The following is an 11,264-nucleotide window of genomic DNA, read 5'->3' as shown; positions in this document are numbered from 1 at the left end:
ATTTGAATAAAAGAGAAAAAGAAAGCTTAAAGAAAAAGGAATGGCGAAAACAGAAGATTACTATACAACTTAGTCGTACATCTGGTTGCATTTTACTTAATAATAAAACGGTTGATGTTTGACGTTAGCTGATATTTTAATCAGATATCCTTTCCTTTTTATAGTTAGAATTTCTTTTGTAGTTTGTTACATTGTGAAAGAGCTAAAAAGCTAAATGATGTTTCAATTGCAACAACAGGAAAATGTAATTTGATTATTTTTGCATGGATCAAAGATGAATGAAAAAAGGACCTCATAGCATTAGAATAATTATAATTGGGTATGTACGAGTGTTGAATAAGTTTGACGAAACTGTCTACTTTGCCAGTACAAATCATCGTCTTGAAATTACATCTCTGGGGATCATAATAATTTATGGTTCTGGAACATTGTTGACAAAGGTGTTCAAAGCATCACCAATTAGTTGAGTTACAATTATTATGACATCAATCATCTGTTTCCTACTGCACATAAGTTGTGCTATGGTTAGAAAGTAGTGTGTCTCTTCTCATCAAGTATTCTCTTCAGAAAAAAAAAAAAAAAAAAAAAAAGAAAAAATAGAAAAATTTTAATTCTAGTTTTTGATCATTTATTCTCTTTCTTGCAATTCATAGCAACAAATAATAATGTCTATTTCTGCATCAAAAGCTAAAAGAGAACAAAAGCGTTTGGAAAGAGAAGCCAAAAAGGCTGCTGCTGGTAAAAGCACCAAAAAAACCAAGAAGCAAGCTGAAAAAGATGCTGCTGAAGACGAAGTTGAAGGTGCTGAAGAACAAATTGCCAAAATGAAATTACAAACAGATGAACATGGTTTATCTGATAGAGTCACCACTGGGGTCTTGGAATCTTTGGAAACATCGAGGGATATTAAATTGTCGTCTGTGTCTCTTTTATTCCATGGTAAAGTCTTGATTCAAGATTCTACGTTGGAATTGAATTATGGTCGTAGGTACGGGTTATTGGGTGAAAATGGTTGTGGTAAGTCTACTTTGTTGAAGTCCATTGCTGCCAGAGAATTCCCTATTCCCGAACATATTGATATCTATTTGTTGAATGAACCTGCCGAAGCTACTGAATATTCTGCTTTAGAATATGTTGTTAGAGAAGCAGAACATGAAATGAAAAGATTGGAAGATTTGGTTGAAGAATTGATTGTTAAGGAAGGTCCAGAATGTCCTGCATTGGACGGTCTTTACGAAAAGATTGACGAAATGGATCCATCAACTTTTGAAAGTAGAGCAGCAATCATTTTGACTGGTTTGGGTTTCAACTCAGTTACTATTAACAAAAAGACCAAAGATATGTCAGGGGGTTGGAGAATGCGTGTTGCATTAGCAAAGGCTTTATTTGTTAAACCAACCTTGTTGTTATTGGATGATCCTACTGCCCATTTGGATTTAGCTGCTTGTGTCTGGTTGGAAGAATACTTGAAGAGATTTGATAGAATTTTAATTTTGGTTTCCCATTCTCAAGATTTCCTTAATGGTGTCTGTACCAATATGATCGATATGAGATTGAAACTCTTGACATTGTACGGTGGTAACTACGATTCTTACGTTAAGACTAGAGCCGAATTGGAAACCAACCAAATGAAACAATACAATAAACAACAAGAAGAAATTGCCCATATCAAGAAATTCATTGCATCTGCTGGTACTTATGCTAACTTGGTAAAGCAAGCCAAATCTAGACAAAAAATTTTGGATAAAATGGAAGCTGATGGTTTGATTCAACCAGTCGTTCCAGATAAAGTTTTCACTTTTAGATTCCCTGAAGTGGAAAAATTGCCACCACCAGTTTTAGCATTCGACGATATGTCATTTTCATACTCTGGCAAGCCAGAAGATAACTTGTATGAGCACTTAGACATTGGTATCGATATGGACTCTAGAGTGGCTCTTGTGGGACCAAATGGGGTTGGTAAGTCTACTTTGTTAAAATTATTCCAAGGAAAATTACAACCTCAAACTGGTAGAGTGATTCAACATACACACATTAAATTGGGTGTCTATTCACAACACTCTGCTGATCAATTGGATTTAACCAAATCTCCTTTAGAGTTTGTGCGTGATAAATTTGCCAACATTTCACAAGATTATCAATACTGGAGAGGCCAGTTGGGTCGTTATGGTTTAAGCGGTGAAGCACAGACCGCCCAAATGGCAACTTTATCTGAAGGTCAAAGATCTCGTGTTGTTTTTGCATTATTAGCTTTGGAAGCTCCAAATTTGATCTTGTTGGACGAACCTACAAATGGTTTAGATTTAGGTACTATTGATTCTTTAGCTGATGCTATCAATGCCTTTAATGGGGGTGTGGTTGTTGTTTCGCACGATTTCAGATTATTGGATAAAGTTGCAAAGGACATTTTCGTCATTGAAAATAAAACAGCTACAAGATGGGATGGATCTATTTTGGATTACAAAAAATCATTGGCTGCCAAGGTTGTATTATAGTTACCCAGTGTATTTTTCTTTTTTATTCGGTATTTGTTTTCCATGCTCTTTTTTATAGAATTATTAAAAAAGGAAATACATATTTGTTTCATTTTTATCGAGCTAATACTGATGGTTCAAAAAAAAAAATTGCAATAAAATACCAATGTTGAAGACTTAGCATTGGGAAAAAAAAATATATGGACGAGATAAGAGTCGAACTCATGACCTTTCCCATGCTAAGGGAACGCGCTACCAACTACGCCACACGCCCATTTTGTTGAAAATAAATTGTCAATTTATAACTCACTGTGTTATTTTCATATATATTTTAGGAAGAAATTATGAAGACTATTTGAACCACATATCAGAGCTATTCATTATTTTTTATTTTTATTTTGTTCAACTTCTATGTCTGTATATGCACAAGGTTCATAAATAAGGGTATTGGACTATATATGTTTCAATAAAGGTCACTTTGTGTTTGGTACTTATTCAAATCTCATCTTATTGACCAAAGTACCAATTTGTGTGATGTACACCTCAACCTCATCACCATCTTGTAAATACTTCTGGTCTTTCATTCCCATGGCAACACCACTTGGTGTTCCTGTCATTATGACAGTTCCTTGCTCTAACGTGGTGGATTGAGAAAGAAAGGCAATTATTTCGGAAACGTTGAATAATAAATCTGAAGTAGGGGAATCTTGTCGCAACTCTCCGTTAACTCGAGTTTGTAAATGTAAAGTTGACGGATCTTTTATAACACTAGGTGAAACCAACTGAGGACCCAAGGGAGCATATTTATCAAAAGATTTAGAGAAACACCATTGTGGAGCACCACCAGCATATTTTGGATCTAATTGCCAAGTTCTGGCAGAAACATCATTACCAACAACATAGCCACCAACATATTCTAATGCATTCTCTTTATCAATATTTTTCCCAGATTTTCCTATGACAACACATAATTCACCTTCATAATCACATTGGTCTACTTGTGCAATTTTTGAAATAGGAATGGGTTCATTAAAGTCCGCTATGCAGGTTCGAGGTTTGTAAAACAACGGAGGGTAAGGTGGCGCTGGTATACCACTTTCCTCGATATGCTTCATGTAGTTTAAGCCAATGCATTTGACAATGGGGACATCTTCGGGAGTCAAAGGACCTAACAATTTCACCACTTCTAATATCTCCTCTGTTACAATTGTGTTTTCAAAAATGTTTGTTCCTTTTATAACTCTAGCTTTGAGTTGTTGTTCACCAGCAAGATATTTTTTACCAACATCGTAATTAGTATTAGTGAAAATTGGTTCTCCCCTATAAATCTTCCCATCTCGGGCAACAAATCTGATTAGTCTTTTCCAACTCATTAAAATTTGATCAATCTCTTAAATTCCTGGAATACAGTGCAAAAGTTCTTCCAATTCCATTCACATACTAAGATATGAGGCATGATAAAAAAAAAAGGAGATTTGAACTTATCCGAGTACTGGACAAGAACTGACACAACGCCGAGCAAAAAAAACAAATTGGTCCCTAGCAGGATCGAACTGCTGATCTTGGCGTAACAAATTAGATTTATTAGCACCACGCCTTAACCAACTGGGCCAAGGGACCAATTGATGGCTTTGTAATTTGACCGCTTTTATATGATAAAATAGGTAGTTTAACTTTTAATAATTCTTTGAAAGTTTTGCTTTTTTGTGGGTATCTTGCAGATAAGCTACACAATACTGACTGTATTTGGAGATGTTTTTTAGGTACCAACTGTTCAGAATTAATATACTTTTTTTGCTTATATTTTGCAACAATCTTGCCTGAATTTTTTGAGTTACTAAAGTGGAGACATACTTACACTAAAAAAATCTCAACCCCAAAACATGCAATCTAGTATCTAATAAACACCAACCTCTAGTCTCAACTCAGTAATAATTCCCTTCAAAGACAACTCCAATTAGGTTGTACAAGGTGGCTCCTTTAATAGTTTACAGATTTTCCTGCATACACATAATGCAAGTAAATTTTCAATTCTCATCGTTCTCTCTCTCATCGCATCTCTATTTTTTTTTTTTAACACCAGAAGTTAGACATCAGTATCATCTTAAGTCACCTTGTACAACACATCCTTAAATCATGAAAGTAATTGTATCAGCTGATGACACTGGATCAGCTAAGGAAGTGATTTGCAATGAAGGTACAGATACATCAAAACAAAATGCCACTCAACCGATATCTATTGACAATTGTTTATTAGAGCCCTCAGGATCAGTAAAGTCAAGAATCATCCATTTCCTCAGTTTCAACTATCAATTTTTGATAGGGGCCAGACTTGGAGGACAAGTTTCTGTTTACGAATTGAGCGACGAAGAGTCAGACGAAAAGTTCAAATTATTACACAACTTTGAATTGCCTGTTGACGTTCAAGATAAGCCCATTGCATTACTAAGAGTGGAGATTTTGGATAGTATACTTGTTGCTTTTGAATCTTCAAAGCTTTTTTTAATACACATTAATGAATCCTTCAACTTTAAGCCACTTGAGCTTGTGCTTCCAGAATACAAGCCAATTAGTGCATTTGCAATCAATCCACAAGCGGAAAACATTGTGGCATTAGGAGGAAAGGAACACGATCTTCAAATACTACAACTATTTAACAAAAACGTCAACAGTACAGTTTTCAAAAAGAAAAATTACGAAAACGAATTTAAGCCAGAAATCATCTTCAGAGCAAAAAATGTCAGAAATGATCACCTAGATTTGAGAGTCCCAATATGGATAACAAATATTTTATTTGCCAAGGCAGAGAAGGGATACAAACTTATCACATCAACAAGATATGGCCAAATTAGATTATACGATACAGCAGAAGGAAGGAAACCTAGAAAGGATTACCAAATAACAGAAAAACCAATATTAACCTTAACATTTGCTAACGACGAACAGACGGAAATCATTGTCACTGACACGCACAGCCTTATAGCAAAATATTCATTAACTCAAGTGGATGACAAAGGATTCAAGACCATATCTGCTTCTGCAGGCGAAATAGTTAAACCAGTACCAAAATTGTTGGGCAAATTCACCGGCGGAAACACAGGAGCGACATTTGGGGTACATGTGTATGAAAGGATAGCCGCCTTTGCTGGATTGGATAGATATTTGAGAGTGTTCGATTTGGAATCTCGTGAAATATTGGCCAAAGTCTATCTTGGTGTCGAAGCTTCAGCATTATTGATATTGGACGATGAAGACACAGAGGACGAAGAAACGAAAAAGCGTAAAAGAGAAGATGAAGAGGACGATGAAGAATTATGGAATCAATTGGATACTAAAAAGAAAACAAATACTATATAGGTTTTTCAGTTTCAATACCACGACTATCTGATCTATTGCTAGTGTTGATCACACTCATGCATTTCCACTCATTCAAATAACTGCATTTCCATAAACGTAATTTCCCATCATCACCAGCTGATGAAAGTATGGTGCCTGTCATGTTCCAGCTTACTCTCCATACTTCCAGCTTGTGGTCATTCAATTTAGCCAATGTTTCAATCTTTAAATCTCCATTCTCTTGCTCTGTGGCTTTGAATATTCTGACAAAACCGTCTTTACAACCGGTAGCAATTAAATGATAATTTCTACCCATAGAGGGTGCCCAACTGACAGACCTTATGAGCCCGTTGTGTTCGGGTAGATCACATATTTTGACATACTTGTCGCTTGCGCTTTCTTCGCCACTTGATTCCTTCGGTACGCTTCCGTAAACAAATCCCTGATCTAATGCAACAACTATAAACTTTTCTGTTTTTGTAAATTTAGAGGGGCACCATTCAACACCAAAACTACTTTGTAAGCTTTTAGCGGGCAACAGCAGATTCAATATTGCAATTTCTGTTGTCAATACCCATGCAGTCAAATCATTAGGTTCCATTGATTCATATATCCTAAAAATTCCATCAGATCCAACACAACCTAGCTTGAACCCTAGATGATTAGGAGCAAAACGAACATCATAGATAGGACCATACGATTCTGTGGCTAACGTTGCCAACTTGAGCCATCTTCTCCCTGAACCTGGCATCTCGTCAGGCTGTTCCTGCCATATTTTAACAGTTCTATCATACGAACATGATGCTATGATTTTGGAGCTTGAAAATTCTGGATGAGCCCAAGAGATTTTAGCAATCAGTGAATCGTGTGCTTTCCACAGGTCATTTAAAATCCATGACGAAGTCGCTGAGTCTAAGTCAAAAACTTTTATGTGCTGATCAGAAGAAACTGTTGCTATATGCTTCCCGTAAAAATCATATTTAATGTCGTGTATCAATTCTTCATGTCCAGTGATAAAAGGTTTCATTGTCAGTATACCAGGGAGTATATAGATGCATAATATTAAGTTTTTTTTTTTATCGTCCTGCATTCTTTTTCTGAATTGGCTGGCGATATGAGAAAAGGAAAAAAAAAAAGAAGTGGTTGTTGTCCTAAGCAATAATGAAACTTAGACATATACAATCAATGCCAGTTAACCATCAAAGTAGTCGAAATACAAACATGTTTATACCAGAATCAATATTTAGGCAGACAAGGGGGAGTTCATTAAAAGTACCATTTTTTTTTTTAAGAAAAATGATCTAATTGGCGTTAAGACAAGATTGGTATCACCACTTTAGTTCATCGACAAGAAATCAACAAGAAACTTAGATTGACATTTAATGGACGCTTTTCAAGAATACATCCCGAGTAGGGTAGAAAACAAAGCATAAATAGTGAAGATCCACGTGTAGATGGTTAGGGTCCCCTCTATACTAATTAAAGTTGTACTAACTCTTTTTTCTTTATCATCACGAGTACTAAGGTCATATTTATTAAATCTACCAACAATTAACTATGTAGAGTTTACCATTTCCTTGAAGTGTAGCTGTACCCCTAAAAATCAAGGGGATCAGCACTTTGTGAGTTCTCGTCACAGAGAAATTTGGCCAGCCCGTGTATACTTTTGTTTACTTTCTAATTTTCGTTTCACGCAATTTTTTTTTTTTTTGAAGATTTTTCTATTTTTCAGATTCACTTTTACTTGACCATATAATCGTTAACATTTTCAGCTACAAAGCTCCATGTTTGTGAGGCTTTTTAAACTTGCAGTAATAGTTGCAGCAATAGCAGCAATAACCCCTAATAACCCAATACGTACCCTGGTTTCATTTGGGTGTATAGGGTACGTGGCAACCTTACTGGTAATACCAAAGGTTAGCCCAAGTTTTATCAAGATCGGGCTCAAAGGGAAAGATTTGTCTAAACCACCACCAGTATCAGAAATACCAGAAACAATGGGGCTAGTGGCATCAACTACATACATGTTTCTTATGTTTGGTCTTATCCCATTTATTTTTTTCAAATACCTTCTTTCCTTTGGATCAATGTCCAACGACGAGATAATAACTAAAAACTACTTGTCTCAATATAAGGCTCTTGCTGACAACAGGTTATTTCCCCACAATAAGTTAGCAGAATACTTGAGTGCCATGTTATGTTTACAAAGTACTACATTGTTGGGGTTATTGGATGACTTGTTTGATATCAGGTGGCGTCACAAGTTTTTCTTACCTGCCGTAGCATCATTACCCTTATTGATTGTTTACTACGTTGACTTTAGTGTTACCTCAGTCGTGATACCTAAGTTTGTCACTGATTTCCCTGGAGGTTACCTTCTAATTAATACCATCAATTTTTTCATAAAATATAGTAATCACTTGGTGACAAGCATCACAGGTCTTTCATTTAGAACATTACAAACAGACTATGTTGTTCCAGATAGTTCACCAAAGTTGATTGATTTGGGAATTTTCTACTATGTGTATATGTCGGCTATTTCAATTTTCTCGCCGAATTCAATCAACATTCTCGCTGGGGTTAATGGCTTGGAGGTTGGACAATCATTAGTTCTAGCAGCCATATTTTTGATTAATGATTTCTGCTATCTTCTTTCATCAGGAATATCACAAGCAGCTCATGATTCACATATGTTTTCTGTGATATTCATAATTCCTTTTGTCGGAGTATCGTTAGCTTTGTTGCAATATAACTGGTTTCCTGCAAGAGTGTTTGTTGGCGATACTTATTGCTATTTCAGTGGTATGGTGTTTGCTATTGTCGGTATTTTGGGGCATTTTTCAAAAACTCTTTTGATATTTTTGTTACCGCAAATAATCAATTTTATATATTCGGTTCCTCAATTGTTTCACATTTTGCCATGTCCAAGGCACAGACTACCTAGATTTAATGTCAACGATGGTTTAATGTACCCCAGTTTTGCCGAATTAAAGAAAACAAGCAGTCTAAACTTGGCGATTTTGGAAACACTCAGTCTTTTCAAGCTCATACAAGTAGAAAGGGATTCCAAACTGAACCAGATTGTTAGATTTTCCAATATGACCATAATTAATCTCACATTGGTGTGGCTTGGTCCTTTACGAGAAGACCATTTATGTATTTCTATCTTGACCTTTCAGTTTGTTATTGGCGTGGCAATGATAGCTGTTAGACATACCATTGGACCATGGTTATTTGGATACGATAATTTATCATGGGGTGTAAAATAAAGACCCTATACTTTAGTTGGTGTATTCGTATTTTGTACAGATTCTATATGTATATACGTTTTAGCAAATATAGAGAGTAGTCGTGCCGTTACACAGAAACAACTCAAGAGCATATCACCGAAACTAAGTTCAACATACATTTTCTTTTTTCCCGTTGACTGTAACTTTGCTTCTTCATTGATTTGAAACTTCAAATAAAGCAATGGCTGCACCACCACCACCACCTCCTCCTCCCCCACCACCATCAGGTTTAGGGAATTTACCACCAGGGCCTCCTCCATCAATGCCACCAGGCAGAGATGCATTGTTGGGAGATATTAGAAAAGGTGCGAAATTAAAGAAAGCAACTACCGTGGATAAATCCAAACCCATGATAGATTCCAAAGTATCTGTATCTAGCGCCCCACCTCAAATGCTGGGCAGCAGTTCAGGAGTAACAAATTCGCTGCCCTCTGCTCCTGCTGTTCCTCAATTGGGCGATATATTTGCTGGAGGTATGCCTAAATTGAAACATGTAGACAATAGGTCTGGAATTGTGCCTTCATCAGCTCCCAAAATTCCAACCCTTAACACTGCCCAGGTGCCATCAAGACCAATAAAAGCCGAGTCTTCAATTTCAGTCTCCACTCAAAAATCCAGTAATTTGCCACCACCAGTTCCACCGGTGGCACCTCCGATTCCGTCGCAAGCTCCACCGCCACCTACAATTCAAAAACGTACCCCTCCAAAAGTACCACCAACGAGACCCAAGAAATCTTCACATATAAGGAATTCATCTCAAAATAACAGTAATGTACAAGAGCCTTCTTCGAAACCTCCACCATTGCCAAGTGGTCCACCACCGGTACCAACATCTGCGCCTCCTTTGCCAAACAATATTCCACCACCACCGCCACCAGCACCACAAGCTCCACCACCTACAGTATCAGCACGACCAGAAAAATCAAACCAAGGAAATGTCCCAACTGCACCCCCCCTTCCAGCAGGAGGATTGCCATTTTTATCTGAAATCAATGCTAAAAGAGATGATAAAAACGTCATAAGTTCAGTACAAAGTTCTAACCCTGAAGCTAGTCCACCAGTACCAGGATTCTTACCTCCTCCAATTTCAAAGAACTCCTCATCAAATGCACCAGGTGTACCAAATATTCCACCACCACCACCTGCACCACCTGCACCACCTGCACTTCCAACGGCACCACCATTACCGGCATTGGGAACTTCAAAAAAGGAAAATGATACAACTAAAACCAATTCAAGCAATGTTGCACCACCTGCAGCTGGAGGTTCTTTACCATTTTTAGCTCAAATCAATGCTAAGAGAAATGATAAATTTGTCGTTGATGGAAGCAATAATAGTTATACCACAAAAAATGGAGAAACACCCGAGTCTCTGTCTGGTGTATCAAAAAAACAAACGGCAGACGCAAAGTTTTCTTCTTCAAGTAATGCACCCCGCAACACCGGCAAATCATCAATTGCAGGAAAACATCATATGAGCTTCAATCCATTCTCGCATAATAAAAAGCAAGAAAACCAGACACCAAATGCCCCACCGATCCCACAAAATGTACCACCCGTACCACCAAGTGGTCTACCCCATGTGTCTGCTTCCAATTCTGTCAAAGCCACACCACCAGTCGCACCTCCACCGCCAAGTGTACCTCATGCTGTCCCACCAGCTCCACCAGCAATACCAACTGCAGTACCTCCAACATTACCAACATCAGAATCCTCTCAAAATAATGCATCTTCTGTACCAACAAGCCTACCAAAGAGTGACCCACCTTTACCATCCAACTCTGCACCGCCGCCACCTAGAACCAAAAAAGCTGCACCGCCACCCCCACCACCAACACAAGGTGCTGGTTCTGGATACAAATCCTCAAGCTCCACATCGAGGGTTTCTTCGTCAAATTTCAATGATTTAGACTTGAGACAAAATGCAGGAACAAACTTGAGGAAAATTTCGGCACTGGCATACACGATTAACCCTCGGAATGCTAGTAATGGAGATTCCAAACCAGAGAAATTGGTTATCGATGATAAGAGATTTAAATTTGTCAATGCTAACGCATTACCCAATCCAAGAAGGTTTGGTGATAGAGGTGAAAAGGAAAAGTTGTACCCAAGTGGTAGAGGTTCTTCGGTGCCACTTGATTTGAGTTTGTTTGCATGAGAGTGC

The 11,264-nt window shown here is 37.4% G+C and overlaps 6 protein-coding genes and 2 non-coding genes across 8 annotated transcripts; 4 read left to right on the top strand and 4 right to left on the bottom strand. All coding sequences in view use genetic code 12, as the record gives it.

Annotated features, from left to right (window-relative positions):
* Nucleotides 1-665: 665 nt before the first annotated feature.
* CD36_22210 (ATP-binding cassette protein involved in Ribosome Biogenesis, putative) lies at nucleotides 666-2,495 on the top strand (the record flags this gene model as incomplete). The annotated part of the gene is made up of 1 exon (XM_002418651.1): nucleotides 666-2,495. The coding sequence occupies one exon, from the start codon at nucleotides 666-668 to the stop codon at nucleotides 2,493-2,495; it is 1,830 nt and encodes a 609-aa protein (XP_002418696.1).
* A 180-nt stretch (nucleotides 2,496-2,675) lies between these two features.
* tRNA-Ala (AGC) lies at nucleotides 2,676-2,748 on the bottom strand. The gene has a single exon. It is a non-coding gene; the product is annotated as a tRNA-Ala (tRNA).
* Nucleotides 2,749-2,965: 217 nt separating this feature from the next.
* Nucleotides 2,966-3,847, bottom strand: CD36_22200 (fumarylacetoacetate hydrolase family protein, putative; the record flags this gene model as incomplete). The annotated part of the gene is made up of 1 exon (XM_002418650.1): nucleotides 2,966-3,847. The coding sequence occupies one exon, from the start codon at nucleotides 3,845-3,847 to the stop codon at nucleotides 2,966-2,968; it is 882 nt and encodes a 293-aa protein (XP_002418695.1).
* A 160-nt stretch (nucleotides 3,848-4,007) lies between these two features.
* On the bottom strand, nucleotides 4,008-4,094 carry tRNA-Ile (AAT). The gene has a single exon. It is a non-coding gene; the product is annotated as a tRNA-Ile (tRNA).
* A 516-nt stretch (nucleotides 4,095-4,610) lies between these two features.
* CD36_22190 (constituent of pre-ribosomal particles, putative) lies at nucleotides 4,611-5,831 on the top strand (the record flags this gene model as incomplete). The annotated part of the gene is made up of 1 exon (XM_002418649.1): nucleotides 4,611-5,831. The coding sequence occupies one exon, from the start codon at nucleotides 4,611-4,613 to the stop codon at nucleotides 5,829-5,831; it is 1,221 nt and encodes a 406-aa protein (XP_002418694.1).
* CD36_22180 (nuclear pore protein, putative) lies at nucleotides 5,824-6,900 on the bottom strand (the record flags this gene model as incomplete). The annotated part of the gene is made up of 1 exon (XM_002418648.1): nucleotides 5,824-6,900. One exon carries the CDS (start codon nucleotides 6,898-6,900, stop codon nucleotides 5,824-5,826), a length of 1,077 nt encoding a protein of 358 aa, XP_002418693.1.
* Nucleotides 6,901-7,594: 694 nt separating this feature from the next.
* On the top strand, nucleotides 7,595-9,079 carry CD36_22170 (GlcNAc-1-P transferase, putative; the record flags this gene model as incomplete). The annotated part of the gene is made up of 1 exon (XM_002418647.1): nucleotides 7,595-9,079. The coding sequence occupies one exon, from the start codon at nucleotides 7,595-7,597 to the stop codon at nucleotides 9,077-9,079; it is 1,485 nt and encodes a 494-aa protein (XP_002418692.1).
* Nucleotides 9,080-9,281: 202 nt separating this feature from the next.
* CD36_22160 (actin-binding protein, putative) lies at nucleotides 9,282-11,258 on the top strand (the record flags this gene model as incomplete). The annotated part of the gene is made up of 1 exon (XM_002418646.1): nucleotides 9,282-11,258. The coding sequence occupies one exon, from the start codon at nucleotides 9,282-9,284 to the stop codon at nucleotides 11,256-11,258; it is 1,977 nt and encodes a 658-aa protein (XP_002418691.1).
* Nucleotides 11,259-11,264: the final 6 nt, after the last annotated feature.

The sequence above is a fragment of the Candida dubliniensis genome, chromosome 2, assembly GCF_000026945.1.
Source record: "Candida dubliniensis CD36 chromosome 2, complete sequence".
NCBI classification, from domain to species: domain Eukaryota; kingdom Fungi; phylum Ascomycota; class Pichiomycetes; order Serinales; family Debaryomycetaceae; genus Candida; species Candida dubliniensis.
The sequence above is the reverse complement of the archived record's forward strand: the minus strand, read 5'-3'. Positions and strand labels throughout refer to the sequence as shown.